At 38.7% G+C, this 15,701-nt stretch overlaps 1 protein-coding gene across 1 annotated transcript; it reads left to right on the top strand.

The window, feature by feature from the left end:
- Positions 1–1,923: 1,923 nt before the first annotated feature.
- On the top strand, positions 1,924–5,806 carry LOC103661377 (fatty acid-binding protein 9). Its single transcript, XM_008689089.2, has 4 exons — positions 1,924–2,018; positions 4,247–4,419; positions 4,894–4,995; positions 5,158–5,806. The coding sequence occupies exons 1-4, from the start codon at positions 1,946–1,948 to the stop codon at positions 5,206–5,208; spliced, it is 399 nt and encodes a 132-aa protein (XP_008687311.1). The 5' UTR covers positions 1,924–1,945; the 3' UTR covers positions 5,209–5,806.
- Positions 5,807–15,701: the final 9,895 nt, after the last annotated feature.

Raw genomic sequence — 15,701 nt, 5'->3', positions numbered from 1 at the left:
ATGAGGCCAACATCATAGGATACATGTAACTAGTTGTTTTGAGAGTCCGAATTAATCACTTAGGTAAAGCTACTTACTAAGGCATATCAATTACACAGGCTTAAGCTGCAACTCAGACACACGGTTGTTTAAATAATAATGCAATTTATTAATTCATATATTCAAAATTCCAGAAATAAAATGGTCTTTGTTCCTCCCCACTTTCCACTCTGCCATTCTCAGTTTTGGCTTCATCTTTGAATTGGTAACACAGTGGATGCAGCAGCCCTAAATACCACACAAAAAAGCAAAATGTGCAGAGGAGGAGAGAAACCATCCCTCTGGCTCTTTCTTTCAGTGGTAAGGGAATTTCAGGGAGGCCAGAAGTTTTACCATTCCCTTTTGTCTCATGGGACAACTGAGTTCTAAATGGACGACAGGGTTGATTTCTGAATCAGTCAATGGAAGGGAAATTGGAAGGAGGATGATTACACCGACGTGACCTAAACCCACTGGTAGGCGTACGTAGCCACGGTGGCTTGCTACCTTTCAAACAGAGAATGTAAATACACAGCTAGAACCAGGAAAGCAAGATCTGATAGTTTGTTCTTTATCTGAACATCACTTCTGAGGATACTTTCAACTGTGAAGGCACTTATTTTGGGGAGAGGTCTCAGTTTCCTGAAACTGATTCTAGGGTTTTTGCTTCCCGTTTTGCCCTCCAAATATTTTAGTAACTATTACATCTATAAAGATACTGCACTGTAAATGTCTTCTTTATGTGCTGTCATCAAAAGAAATTCTTTATCCCGTTTAAGTTATAACATTATGGTGCCAAAACATCAACCTTTTTTAAAATTTGTTTTTTCCACAGATGATTTAACTAAGTATTTCTTTGAAGAAATACTTGACACAGGGAGAATATAGCACGGATATTCTTCTTCTGGTGCCTAATTTTCCAGGCTTCTTCAAAACAACTGGAATTCAAAGCTGAGATATAAATCTCGAGCCTCTGAATCTAATCCTTTTCAGTAAAGGCAAAATTGCAAAGCCCATATTACGTGGGTTACAGAAGATGATTTCAGAAGTAATCGTACAAAGATTTTAAATTCTACTGCCTTTGTCTTCTCGAATGCAGATACCAAGATGCCATTTTTCTCTCTAAAACTTCCCCTCACAATTCCAAGCTGTATCTTTGATTTTTTTTCCAAGTAGTATCTTAATAATCAAGATTACCTTGTAAGCCTAAAAGATGAATTTCCAAGCATTAGCTCCACCTCCTCTTTGGGGCTTAAGTCACAAAACACCATTTGATGGTAATTGTCACCTTTCTTCCCAGTGGGCAATTACTCTTGATGAACAACAATGATAATATTAATAATACTCTATACCTCACTCCAAGCAACTGCAAGACATTTCAGTTACGTTAACTAATATCAGTTCATCAACCCTGCAAGGAAGGGAGGGGAGGATATTATTTTAATGAAGAGTGTACTCTGGCACCATGACGTGTCCAAACAAAAAAGAGCTGAGGTGGGCCAGGCAAGGACGTGCTTCTATTATCAGGTAGGAAAACGACCTTAGTCAGGTGTTTCTTGGACATTTGTGGGATATTCTTTCCGAGTTGACTCAGCATTCAAATTTCAAAGGGCTGATGTATTAAAAATTGTCTCCATTCCACAAATAATATTCATCAGGTGACTTGGGGGTGTAAATCTCTTTCCTAGAAGCTATAATCACTGACTTAAATTCAACTTTACATGTTGATTTTCTGTTTCTTAATTTGGAGGTAAATAAAGTGAGTCATGCTGGAACCTGGAATTTTTGGTCTTGCTGCTGCCCATTGGTCATTTCAGAAAAGTCACATGATGAAGATGCCTTTTAAATTAAGATACTGGTAGCACTACATTCCCTAAGTTTCTCTGGCTTTTTGTTGTGAGCGCCTCTACTCAGCAAGCTTGCCATCATGATTGAGCCCTTCTTGGGAACCTGGAAGCTGGTCTCCAGTGAAAACTTTGAGGAATACATGAAACAACTGGGTGAGAAATACCATTACGAGATTTGGAAACTGGCAACACGTTTTGTGATGTGGTTAGGTTTGCATACTACAATGAATTTTCCTACAATTCTCTCTTTTGTGATCTTAGGAAATAGTCATGTAAGATTAACAAACTTTATGTATCTGCTTTTGATTTTTTTGCTTACTGGCAATAATGGCCTCTTTTTGGAATACGAGGATCATAGAGACTTCCTTCTAGTCGTTATCTGTATATTTAAGTCCATTTATCCTTTTTGAAAATACTTCTTCATCCTAAACCCTGGGTGGAGTTTCTCTCCAGCTTCATCATTTCAACTAATAGCGTTACCTACCTTCAAATTTACAGATAGTAATAATATCTATAATTAAATTTATCAGCTAAATTTGTTTCAAGGTTTGCTTTAAGTTATGACTTCAAAAATGAAATTTCTGGTTGGTTAATATTCAGTCTTCATACGTATGGAAGGTATTTTTAAAATATTTTGAAATGGAACATTTTTACTCATCGAATGTCTCACCATTGGATATTTCTCAGAAGTATAAACCCTATTCACCTTTAGCTCTATACTCAAGTTGAATAAACATCAATTATAATGGCTCAGGCCTATAACAACTAAACTATTCTCACTAATGCTAAAAGAAGGGTAATTATTTAATATTTGATTAAGTAATTTTTAATATTTAATTCAGAGAAGTCTCCCTTGCAATAATAAACTGTATATAAAGCCAAGAATTTTCTTCTTTAAATTTGGCTGAAATGATCAATGCATAATAAGTCACTGTGTTCATACTGCAACATCTGTCCCGTTTTCGTACTCAGTATTAACTTTCTCAGGGAGCTATAAGCAACATGTTTCCCTGTTTGTTCATGGATTCAGACTCACCTATTTTGAGTTAAAATGTGGGGGAACCTAAGAAACTTTGGTCTAATGGCAAGAGTAGCACTTGTTTTGACCGGGAGCTGGGCTTAGGCAGAGAGTAGCAGCTGAGTACCTACTGTGTGCTGCTGCCATGCGAAGTCCTCCCACTCCATCTCCTAGCACACCCAGGAGGCAAGTACTATAGTCACCCATGTTCCGCTCCTGAGAAATCTGAAGGTTAGAGAAACAACATGCCTGAGCTCACAGGTGACAAAGCCCGCGTTGTAACCACCCCACTCTTCTCTCTTCTGTGATCCACAGCTAATACTGCTTCTCTGTGGTCAGGTGTGTCTTGTCAGTTCCACAATTTAAATGTGAAACCGAGTTTGATATTGATACTGAGAGGACTCAGCTCTTCTGGCTACCTATTATAGGAATCAAGCTTGACAATGGACAACTCCCAACCTGAACAACAGGACCGGGCTCTAAGCCAAATTGTCTAGTTTGCCTACTTTCTCTTTACATGGCCAGATCTGAATGTAATCTGAAATAATAGAGGAATAAGAGATAAATAAGAGAGGAGCTTGGACTTTATTATTTTTTTAAGGAATGTATTTATTTATTGATTGATTGATTTATGTGAGAGAGATCATAAGCAGGGCGGGGGGCGGGCAGAGGGAGAGGGCGAGAATCCCAAGCAGACACCCTGACGTGGGGCTCAATCCCACAACACCAAGATCATGACCTGAGCTGAAATCAGGAGTCAGATGCTTAACCGACTGAGCCACCCAGATGCCCTGGAGCTTGGACTTTATAAGTCATAATCATTCAGAGTAGTTTAGATACTCTGAAAGTTGTATTTCTTGTTTTGCTTTTTTTTTTAAGTGTGCTAAAATTCTTAGACAATCAGAAAACCTGTGTTTGAATCTCAGCTCTGCTACTTAGCAGACACATCACCTAGAATAAGCCTCTCTACGTCTCTAGGACACTGTGTACTTATCTCTAAAATGAGGATAATAACACCCTCAGCACTGCTGTTGTAAAACTCCACAAGGTAAAGCATGAGTTCTGATCCCCTGAAAGGCACCATATAGATACACATTTTAGGTGAAGCACGAGTCTGGAAGATTTTAGATGAGGCCCAATAGCCTCAAAAAGTGAATTTAGTTTTTCGAAATGTCAAGTGTAATTACTAGATATACCTTCTGAATGGGCTTGTTTGGCTCAACCCCCATCACTGTGAGCACTGAAGAAATTATGGCACATTACCCAAAACCTGAATAGATGAAGTATATATTCTCCTTAAATTGCTTTCCAAAATGGTTGTTAGCACTTCCTCAATGTCTTATGAAGCCGTATTGCCTTACAGGGATGAGCACAACAGCCAGGAACCTGGCAGGGTTAGCGAAGCCCAGAATCAGCATAAGTGTCAATGGGGATGAAGTGAACATCAAAACAGAAAGTTCCTTCAAGAACACTGAGATCTCCTTCAAACTGGGGGAAGAATTTGATGAAACCACAGCAGACAACCGGAAAGTAAAGGTAAGAACTTCCTGGTGTTCCACAATCCAGAAAAAACCTAGAAGGTGGTTAAGCATGGTTCATTCATATCCAATTTGATTAATTACCAAGTCAGTTTGGGCTTATTTTGTTAATTACTATTGAACATCTCTAAAGCCAATCTCTTTGCAAATTATTCTGATGGTTAACAGGGCCAAAAAATTTGACATGTTTTCACTTCTTTCTGATCTCTCTTTGTCACTGTATAAAAGAGCATATAGAAGAGAACAATAAGTCACAAAGAGTTTAAGTATTGTTCGTCTGGGGAAGGAGAGCATCATTGAATAATCTCTTGAGACTTCTCTAGTTTGATGATATTAAATGATGACAAGAACGGAGGGGGGATTTGGGGGGAAAAGAATACCAAAATAGAAATGAAAAAGTAGATGGCTTGTCTTCGGTAGCTTAGAGTGTAGTGAATTGCTATTTCTAACTGATTCCTTTATGCATTCATAGAGCATCATAACATTAAACAGTGGGGCGATGATTCACGTCCAAAAATGGCTTGGCAAAGAGACGACAATCAAAAGACAAATTGTAGATGGAAAAATGGTAGTGGTGAGTTTTCAAAAAATTGAATTTTTTAGATACTCCTATTTGATGCATGCCTTTCAAGTTACCCAGTTGTTGTGCATCTTGAATTGAGAGTCTGGGGAAGGAGGGACAGAGCAAGTTTAAACTGTCATCCACCAACTCTAATAGGTCCCTTTTTGCTTTTAGGAGTATGCCATGAATAAAACTGTCAGCACTCGAGTTTATGAAAAGGTATGAGGGAAGCGTCTACATTGGTGGAAACTTGTTCACTAACAGGAAGCTGGGACTTGAAGAAGATATGCCTCAGGGCCGGTGATTTAAACAATTGTTCAACATAAATTTGCTCAATAAAATGAAAAAATTAAGAGCAGTTTTGGAGCTGTGTGATAGTGAGGGTTGGGGACAAGCAGATTAATTGGCGAGGTAAGAAGCTACTGCTTATGGTATGATTATAAGAGCACCAAAGTCCCCCGAAGCCTCGGTCCCCCTGACATCCATAGTCCTTGAGTTCCTTCCAGTGGACCTAGTACATTTAGGTTAAGACATTCTGTCAAAGAGTGCTCTGTGGAAATTCCTGTGACTTCCCAGAGGGTATAATACACCGAGATACAATCACTGGAATCTACTTTGGGCAGCACAGATGCTGAAAACCAACATTGCTGACTTTTGATTTCTGCAGAGGGCGGCTCTGCTTAAAGTCATTGGGATAGATAGAGCACAAAATAGAGCCTGACCCTCATATGCTGTGGTTGAATTACTATGGAAAAACGTTTAAAATAATTATTGTCTTACTTATCGATAAGCCCATTTAAAATAATCAGGCTAGGGCATCTGTTACCACTATTTATAGTTTAGTCTTTGCAGAATGACATTATGTTAAATGCCAGTCTTGAATTTCTAAACGCCTTGTAAGAATATAATTGTTAGAGCTACACAAAGTCCCTTAATAATTTCATTAAGGACTGTTGCTAGGAAGTACTCTCAGGGCTTAGAGCAAAACAGAGTAATATAGGTAAAATTAAAGTGTAAAGCCTGAAAACCCGAAGGGAGGAAATAGGGAAAGAGTAAGAATTATGTAAATATCATGTTGTACCTTAAATTTAAAAATAGATAGTAGTTGATCAAAAATAAGTCCTAAGAGTTGTGTTTAATATGTGCTAAAGTAGAATGACCATGTAATTTGTTTTCTAAAATGGAAAGGGGGGTGCCTGGGTGGCTCAGTCAGTTAAGCGTCTGCTTTCGGCTTAGGTAATGATCCCACGGTCCTGGGATCAAGTCCTGCATCCAGCTCCTTGCTCATTGGGGAGCCTGCTTCACCCTCTGCCTGCCACTCCCCCTGTTTGTGCTCTCTCTGACAAATAAATAAACAAAATCTTAAAAAAAAAAAAAAAAGTGGAAAGGGGCTGTACCAGTAATTACATTTGGACAACAGGTGTAAATGGGGACTGCCCTAGGCCAACTGGGGGGAATGGCCACCTTAGTACCTATGAAATTGAAAGGTAATATACAAAAGCACTGAGTGTGGGGCTGGGGCAAGAACTGAACCAAGGAAAGTAAGGAGGCCAAGAAAAGGAACTAGGATTGTCATATTAAAAGGAGAAGCATGCACCTGAAGTGATGGGCTTGGTGGTAGCCACACTGCTGCTGAATGTGGGCAGTGACAGTCATTCCCACATGACTTGTGCCCGTCCTTCCTTTTTTTTTTTTTTTTTTTTTAAAGATTTTATTTATTTATTTAACAGAGATAGAGACAGTCAGCGAGAGAGGGAACACAAGCAGGGGGAGTGGGAGAGGAAGAAGCAGGCTCATAGCAGAGGAGCCTGATGTGGGGCTCGAACCCAGAACGCTGGGATCATGCCCTGAGCCGAAGGCAGACGCTTAACCGCTGTGTCACCCAGGCACCCCTGTGCCCGTCCTTCCTAAAGGACCCAAGTGTATACAAAATGTAACCATGCTTGCTCTCCAGAAGTCAGAGACTCTCCATCCTCAAGGTGTCCTTGCACAAAGAGGAACATGGGCCAATGGTTCTTTAATCAGAAGGCAGTCTCTGCCAGGTGGATTCAGGTGATAGCCACTTTAGCAATGCCCCTCAGAGCAGGGGTTGAAGGGTTTCTCGCAGCCATCAGGAAGAAGATATTACTCTGAAAAGCACTAGGCACTTGCTCATTCAAATCTTTGGATTTATAGGATGCCTGGGTGGCTCATAGGTTAAGCATCTGCCTTTGGCTCAGGTCATGATCCCAGGGTCCTGGGATAGAGCCCCAAGTGAGCCCCATGTCCGGCTTCCCACTCAGTGGGAAGTCTGCTTCTCACTCTGCCTTTCCCCCGGCATGCGTGCTCTCTCTCTCACAAATAAAAAAATAAAGTCTTTTAAAAAATAAACCTTTGAATTTATAGAGGCATAATTAAGAAAAGAAAAATATAGTTCTGAATTTTCAAGACCTCTCTTTATGTCGCATCTCAAGGTTCAAAGAGCCTAAATGAAATGAAAGCCTGATGTTGAGTCTTTAGTAGGCTGAATCAAACACACTACTCCTGAGGAAATCATTCATTCAACAAATTCTTACTCTGACAACTGTTCAAAGCCAACTTAGGTGCTGGAACACAGCAGCATGTTAGGCATGGAGTTCACAACTTTTGATGTTATGAGTAGCCCGGCATCTTGAAACCCTATTGCTTTTACTTTTATTCTCAGTCAACTCATATCAAAATTTCTGTAGGAAAAAAACTCACTGAAGTTTATACTTAGAAACAGAAGGGGCAATGAACCATGAGAGACTGTGGACTCTTGGAAACAAACTGAGGGCTTCAGAGGGGAGGGGGGTCGGGGATTGGGATAGGCCGGTGATGGATAGTAAGGAGGGCACGTATTGCATGGAGCACCAGGTGTTATACGCAAATAATGAATCATGGAACATTGCATCAAAAACTGGGGATGTACTGTATGGTGAATAATATAACAAAATAAAAAGTATAAAAAAAAAGAATCATTTGTCTTTGCTAAGGACTTTCACATGATCAGTCTCCTGGTATATCTGACTTGCCTTCAAAAGTCATTGTCTGCCTATAAGTAAATGATAACACGCCGTATGTGTCCAGTTATACTGTATTTATCATTATCTGTAAGTAAATAATAGCATGTCACATTTGTTAACTTGTGTTGGAAATAATGGAACTTTTCATTATAGTGACTTGAGCAATAAAAAGCCATTATTCACTTTCCAAAGGAGTTTGAAATAAAGGAAGTGAGAGTAGTTTTTATAAGCCACACAGGAAAATATATTGTATTTTTGAATATTTTTAACCTAAATGACTTGGTAGTAAGTCATATTTCAAATCCACACTGAAGTTTGTGGGAATATTAATTATCCAAAGATCATACTAAAATCATGATTAATACTACTACCAAAGAATAATTCACCAGATTTCTTTTTTTGTTACCCAGTACTATTTAGTAAATCATCAACAAAATGATTTGTTTTGAACATTCTTAGTGTATTTAATATTCATACTTTTTGCACAAAAATGCAATAAACATAAAAGTCCATGCTTTTCTTCACTGGCCGTAAAAAGATTACTGACTATTCCAAAGACAGTAACCAAGAATAGATGGAAAATTAAGATGAAATATCAGGAAATAACCTAATCCCAAAATTACAGGTTAAGATTTCTAAATTGAAAGTTTAGGGAAAATACAGTTTGTCCATTTTGAAGTTTGCCATCTAGATCCTGTGTGATTTTTGGAGAGGGATAAGACTGGGGAGGAACCATCTAGATACCACACTGTGCTAGAATGGGTCTTGTCTGTTAGCCCAGAGGCACACGCAGTGAAGTGGAATGAATGGGGTTTGAGAACCAGTCGGAACAGGACTTGAGTCCTGCTTCTGCCGTGGACGCCTATGTGAGCGCGCGTGAGCTGCTTAGCCACTGTGGTTTTCTCCTTCGCAAATTGGAGTCAGCTACTTCACAGAGTTGTGTAGATGGAAAATTAGGGTGAGATATAAAAAAATAACCTAACCCCAAAGTCTTAAGATTTCTAAATTGAACATTTAGAGAAAATACAGTTTGTGTGTGTGTGTGTGCACGCACATGTGTGTAAATAATGTTTTCTCTCAAGGCCTTTATACCATCTCAGTTATTGAAGGCATTCATAAGATATAATCAAGAAATAAAGTAGGAAAAAGTAGGCTACCTATGTCACACACGATCAGAAAATCACTTTAACTTCTGTAAGTTTAACTTTGTTCTTTATGAAATAAAGCTAGACCCATGAACACTTCTCACTATGCTTTGCAAGTGAATTATTTTTCAGGGATTCCTTTCTCCCATCAGATGTAAGGGAGCAGATGGCTGAGTCCTAAAAAGTATTTCCTATGGCTCCTTATGCTAATGCCTAGAAAGTACAACCTCTTTAAATCTGCGAATGTCACTTTCTCACTAAGAGGGAAAAAATGCAAATCGAAGAGAAAAAGTGTGGCCAGCTTGGTATATACTATAATGACTAACAAAAGAAATGGAAATGCAGAAATTGTCTTCTATTTCCTCCCCAGTGAATGAGGAGCTTTAATTCTCAGGTGTTCTATTAGGAATAATGATTTGAAATCTTAGACTAGATTTTGAAAAAGAGACCATGTCTGTCCGAGTCTAGTAAAAACAAAGCTAAATGCATTGTTTGGAGGAATCAAAACCCACTTCCCTCTCTTTATTGACATTCAACAAAGGAAAAGCTATTAACCACCTTTGAGCAGAATAAATGTCACAGCAACTGTCACCATAGCAACCAAAAGGTCAAATACCCACTGGTAGCTAAGACATGATTTGCATTAAGAAAGCAACTATGATCTCAGTATTCTTAAACATAGAGAAAAACGCATGAAAGCTGTAATAGGAAGATATCCAGCCTGAAGTGCCATTGTCACCTTCTGTCAAACAGCTTCCTGGGTGGGGGGGCACCAGATGCCTCAGTGGCTGCGTTCTGAAGGTAAATCAGATCATCAGTCTCATAGCATCTGGTGTCTAAACAATTCCATAAGGGATCTTTCTACAAAAGAATGGTTCATTGGCTCTTTAATGGTATCCTCACTACCTCCATCTACAAATGATAGAGAATAGTGACTGGGAAAAAAAAAGAAAATAACAATTGGATATTCTAATAAGTCTCTGAATGTTTGCTTAATGTCTGTCTTCCTAACTAGAATATAAGGCCCATATGGGCAGGAACTGTTGCTGCTTTACTCACCGTGTTCCCTCCCGTGCTAGCTAAGTTCAGTAAATTTGCGTGGAGTAATCGTCTGCCTGCGTGCAGGTGAGAATATGTACAATGAATCTTGGAATTACCTTACATATGCACTTCCCTAGTGGTATACCATGCTCATGTCATCCTGAACATGGAAAGAATCACCTGCTTTTACCACTGACTGAAAGAGTGACCAAATGAAGGAATGGGTGCTGTCATTAAGTTTCACGCTTAGAGATGACCCCCAGCCAATGCCTTTCCCGTGCTTCCACTGGGCATGAAAAAGGAAAGAAAGAAAAGGCAGGGGAAGGAGAACAGAGAAAGGAAGTTTAGGAGAATAATATTACTGATCACAGCACTAATTTTAGATGCTTTCATAATACTTATTATAGGAGTTAATGCAAACAATAACCCCCATAAGTAGAAAACTTTATATTTTCTTCATTCGGTCAGTCAACAAATATTTATTGACTGTGTCCATGCATGGTGTTATGGACTTGGGATACTACACGAGGAAAGTCACATGTTGTCCCCACTTCTATGGAATTTAGACTTCAGTGGGCAATATACATATTAATCAAATGATATCCAAATTTAATAAAAATTGCTATTGCTGTAACTGCTCAATGATGTTATACTAGAGAAAGGTTAAGAAAGATGATTGAGTTGAAATCTAAAGGATGTCAACCCAAGGGTAGGAAAGTATGATTGAGCTGAGGTTTAAGGATTAACCATATGGAAATGGTTAGACATTCCAAGAAAGGAGAAGAGCATGTGCAAAGACCCTCATAGAAGCATGTTGGAAATTAGTATTTTCTTTTTTATACTCTGTAAGATTTTGTGTAAGATTGGTGCTATTTTTTCTGTAAACACTTGTAATAATTCATTGGTGAAGCTTATGGGCCTGGAGTATCTTTGTGAGACAAATTTTAATTATAGATTCAATAATAATTTGGGAGTATTCACATTTTTACTTCTTATATTATTTTTGGTAAATTGTGTTTTCTAAGGAATTTATAAAATTGCTTTTAAATCTTAAAATTTATTGGCATGAAGTAGTTCATATTATTTTCTTAATCTTTTTAATTACTTTAAGTTGTATAACTATAATTTTCAATAACTAGGATATACTGATACATTCTTTTTCATTCCTGCAATCCATAACCTTTGCCTTCTCTCTTTTTAAGTCTATCTTGCTAAAAGTTTGCCAATTTTATCAGTCTTTTTCTTTTTAGAAGATTTTATTTATGTGTTTGTTGGGAGAGAGGGAGAGAGAGCATGTTGAAGCGTGCGAGCAGGCTGGGGGACAGAGGGAGAGAGGATCCCAAGGGGACGCACAGCAGAGCATGGAGCCCAATGTGGAGCTCGATCTCATGACCCTGAGATCATGACCTCAGCTGAAACCAACAGTTGGGTGCTTAACTGACTGAGCCACCCAGGTGACCCTCAATTTTATCAGTCTTTAAAAAAAACCATTGGTTTTGATGATATTTTCTATAACATGCTTGTTTTTATTTTATTAATATCTGCTCTGTCAATCATCTAGTTCTATGGACTCCTGTTTCTTTTGCTTTTTGAGCATATATTCTTATCTCTTTGCTCTATTTACTTATTTATCTAAGATTTTATTTATTTATTTTAGAGAGAGAGAGCATGCTTGAACAGGGGGAGAATCAGAGGGAGAGGGAGAGGGAGATAATCTCCAGCAGACTTCGTGCTGATCACAGAGCCCCATGTGGGGCTCAATCCCCCAGGACCCCTAGATCATGACCTGAGCCAAAACCAAGAGTCTGATGCTTAACCAGCTGAGCCACTCAGGTGCCCATCTTTTATTTTGCATTAACAATGTACATGAAAAGTTGTGGAAATAATTTAGACTTATGGTGACATTACCTTCTTTCGGAGAGAGTTTATTTCTGACTGGTAGCTAGTTCACTGGCTATCCAGATCACACTGAACTAATTTTAAGAATTGAATTGATATAAGCACGGGCCTACTTAATTCACTTTTTTCCCTATGCTGCAACCTTTCAAAGTCCCAAACCAAAGCATGATGATTAACCAGGACTCTCTCTCATTGTTCCCCTAACCTTGTAACACGGTCATAAACGTTCCTCCGATTTCTGCCTCTCATCTGCCTTTTGCAGATTTCATCAATCCCTAGAGGGGCAGCAGCCCCAAATATTGGGACTGTTTTATGGCCTCGTGTTTTTCACCCAAATCCTAGACCCTTAATTTTTCCCTGCTTTTTTATCTCTCGGATACCTTGTAGAATTAAAAAAAAAAAAAAAAAGGCATCCGTTTTTTCTAAGATGTCATAGTTGGAAAGTTAACTTCCTCATCTATCATAAGGAAATGAAAATTCTAAAGTCCATGTTTGTTTATTCAATAATTTTTTTAAATGACCATTTTATTTACAGTGACACATTATTTGGTGTGATTTTCATGCCAAGTATGATCACAGTATTTCTATTTTATAAATATAATAATTTTAATATAGAAAGTAAGTTCCAAAAGGGCATGGAATTTTGTTCAATGATGTTTAACCTTGAACAGTGCCTAGCACTTAGTAGGCTCTCAATATTTTTGCGATTAAATGAGAGGAATGGAGACAGATCTTTGGCACTCCAGAGCGTGATCATGAATTCTTGGTTCATTTACTACAGGACGGCTGGTTATCACTTTTCCAGATATATAACTGGCTGCATCTTGAAGACAATTATATGAGGAAATTATATTTACATGATATATTATAAAGAGCAATCTTTATTTTGTTTGGACTTCTGGGTGTTCTTTTCGGTGTATGATGCAAGTAGCTCCTCTTACCATGAGAAATTACATAGGCAATAAATCCAAGGAAGGTGAATCCATACTGTAAACAGACTATTGTATACCCATTTTACAAATATTTAGTTCAAGCCTAAATATATGTGTATAGTTATAATATGGTTCTGGTGTTCATTATCCATTCTTTTTCACTAGGATGTTGATGACTTTCTTAGCTAGGATTGACTTAATGTCTTGAGCCTGGTTTAGTCTGGATCTTTGCTCACTGCTTTGATCTGTGCCTTTGACATGAGCCTCAGAATTTTATCTTTGTCTGAATACAGCTGGTTCATTCCAGCAGTCAGGTACATTGCTGATAAGCTAAAATAGAAAATTCTTTTCTTTGTTTAAAATTGCTTCAAAGTTATAAGCCCTGCCAATACATAGGTCAATGTTTATATTTTAACTCCACAGCTGTGCCTGTGTGCAATACAGGGACAGCTGAAAATTCATACAGCTCTCCTAGATCAGTCCCTCTGAACACAAGGGCTCAGCTCAAGTGGGCTGGTTTGAGAGTCCTTCACAGATTTAGGCAGAACACCTAAATGTTGAATGCTACACTTCTCAATAAAGCAGGGTCACAAAAAATTTTTTTAAGGACACAAGTGATAACATCATTCATTTTTATTAAGTATTTTGGATAAGAAAATAACGCATTCTAACAATATAAGGGGCTCAGCCAGTAAAGCAACCAACTCAGTTTTGGCTCAAGTCATGATCTTCACAGTGGTGGGACTGAGCCCCAGGTCGGGCTCTGCACTCAACGTGGAGTTTGCTTCAGATTCTCTCTCTCTCTCCTTCCCACTTTCTCTCTCTCTCTTTCTCTCAAATAAATAAATAAAATCTTTAAAAAAAATAACACATTCTCTAATCAAAAGCCCTTTCTTTTTCATAGCTGTTTCTTCTATTCTAGTACAATGTCCTTCCTCCAGTTATATTCTCTTGGGTCTAGGACTGGGTTAGCAGGTTAGCTGAGGAATTTTTCCAGTCACTGTTTCATTCCTACTTTGAGTTATCCATGCACGAGTAATGTAAGGTGAGACTCAGACTCATGGTACAAGATTCCATATTTTGACCCAACTTGGACCCTAACAACAAAAATGAAATCGTTATGGCTCAGCTATGACGTTGGTAACTGAAGCCCAGGAGGCCAGCAATTCTACCTGTTATGAGCAAACTGATCATGGGAAAATATCCCATCGTCGCGAAGAGTGCCAACCTGTGTACAAATACTTACAACCTAGTAATATCAGTTGTCTCACAGTCAGGATTGATGCCAATACATAAACCCACTAGGAAAAGTTATGGCGGCAAGAAGGTATTCCCAAGAGCAACACTTATATTTGAGGTGGTTTTATATCTGCTCCCCCTGGTCAAAGACTAGGGCTCTGATGTACCATAGTAGCTTGGATGCCTTATCTCTTGAATTTCACCTCTCTTGATTTTGGAGTAGAAATGAATATCTCTGTTTAGTCACATGATGATGTCAGTATCATCTGACCTTTGGCCAAGGCCTCTGTGCATATGTGATATAAAGGGAGCAGTGTAAGATAATGGCCCGAGTCCGGGCTGGAGAACAATGCCAGGTTCAAACCTTGCCTCTCCTCATTCAAGTTTTGGGAGCAAGTTACCTAACCTTCTCATTGGTAAAATGGATGTAATAATAGTACTTAACTCTTGGAGGTGTTGAGAGAATTAAATGAATTCATAATAAGCACTTAGCATTGGTGACTGGCTCCTAAGGAGCTCTCAGTATACATTAGTATTATTTATATAGAAAATCCTTCTCTTTATAAAACCAAAGATTTGGGGCGCCTGGGTGGCACAGCAGTTAAGCGTCTGCCTTCGGCTCAGGGCGTGATCCCAGTGTTATGGGATCGAGCCCCACATCAGGCTCTTCCGCTATGAGCCTGCTTCTTCCTCTCCCACTCCCCCTGCTTGCGTTCCCTCTCTCGCTGGCTGTCTCTCTCTCTGTCAAATAAATAAATAAAATCTTTAAAAAAAAAAAAAAAACCAAAGATTTATTTCAAAGGGTTTAAACTCAAGGTTGTTGTATTAACTAAGAACCTACTTAATTTGAACTTAAGTTTGCTTTTCTTTAGATGAAAATCTTTGCTGTGGCCAAAGATCGTGTTTTAGCACGACTTCTTAGCCATCCCATGAATACAATGTCTGTGCTCTGCTGTAATAGACTGACCGTATTGTCTGCCTACTCTGCCTGCCTGGGATATGTGAACTATGCCAGGCCTCCCTTACCTATGAATACTTCCTCACACTGCTTCCCTGCATTTCTCTCCCACAACATATTTGAGGCGGTTATCACAATACTCATGGACATTTTCCTCTCTTTCTTCTCTTTTCAATAAGAATTCTTAATTGTGCAGACTCAGGATTGAGAGTGACCAAGATGCCTAAACACACACACACACACACACACACACACACACACACACACACACTCATTCATGCTCATATAATTTAGTCTGGTATAGGAGTCAATTCACGGAGTCTTTTCCAAAGCATTAAAGACTAAGCACTTCTTAAAAATGTAAGATTGACCAAAAATTTTTTTGAAGGTTCAAATAGTACTGTCATTGATCTTTATAAAAATTTTTGGAGACTAAAGGAAACATTATGTGGGGCTTTCTTTTGTCCTAAGGGATGATTCA

Source organism: Ursus maritimus, unplaced genomic scaffold, assembly GCF_017311325.1.
Source record: "Ursus maritimus isolate PB19 unplaced genomic scaffold, ASM1731132v1 scaffold_9, whole genome shotgun sequence".
Lineage (NCBI taxonomy): Eukaryota > Metazoa > Chordata > Mammalia > Carnivora > Ursidae > Ursus > Ursus maritimus.
This window is presented reverse-complemented; position numbering and strand designations above follow the sequence as displayed.

What these genes read in the sequence shown, in the direction of transcription:
- LOC103661377 (XM_008689089.2), top strand. Translation starts at nt 1,946, where the DNA reads ATGATTGAGCCCTTCTTGGGAACCTGGAAGCTGGTCTCCAGTGAAAAC. An exon ending in GGAATACATGAAACAACTGG is followed by an intron (nt 2,019 to 4,246) that starts GTGAGAAATACC and finishes ATTGCCTTACAG; the next exon opens with GGATGAGCACAACAGCCAGG. An exon ending in TAGATGGAAAAATGGTAGTG is followed by an intron (nt 4,996 to 5,157) that starts GTGAGTTTTCAA and finishes TTTTGCTTTTAG; the next exon opens with GAGTATGCCATGAATAAAAC.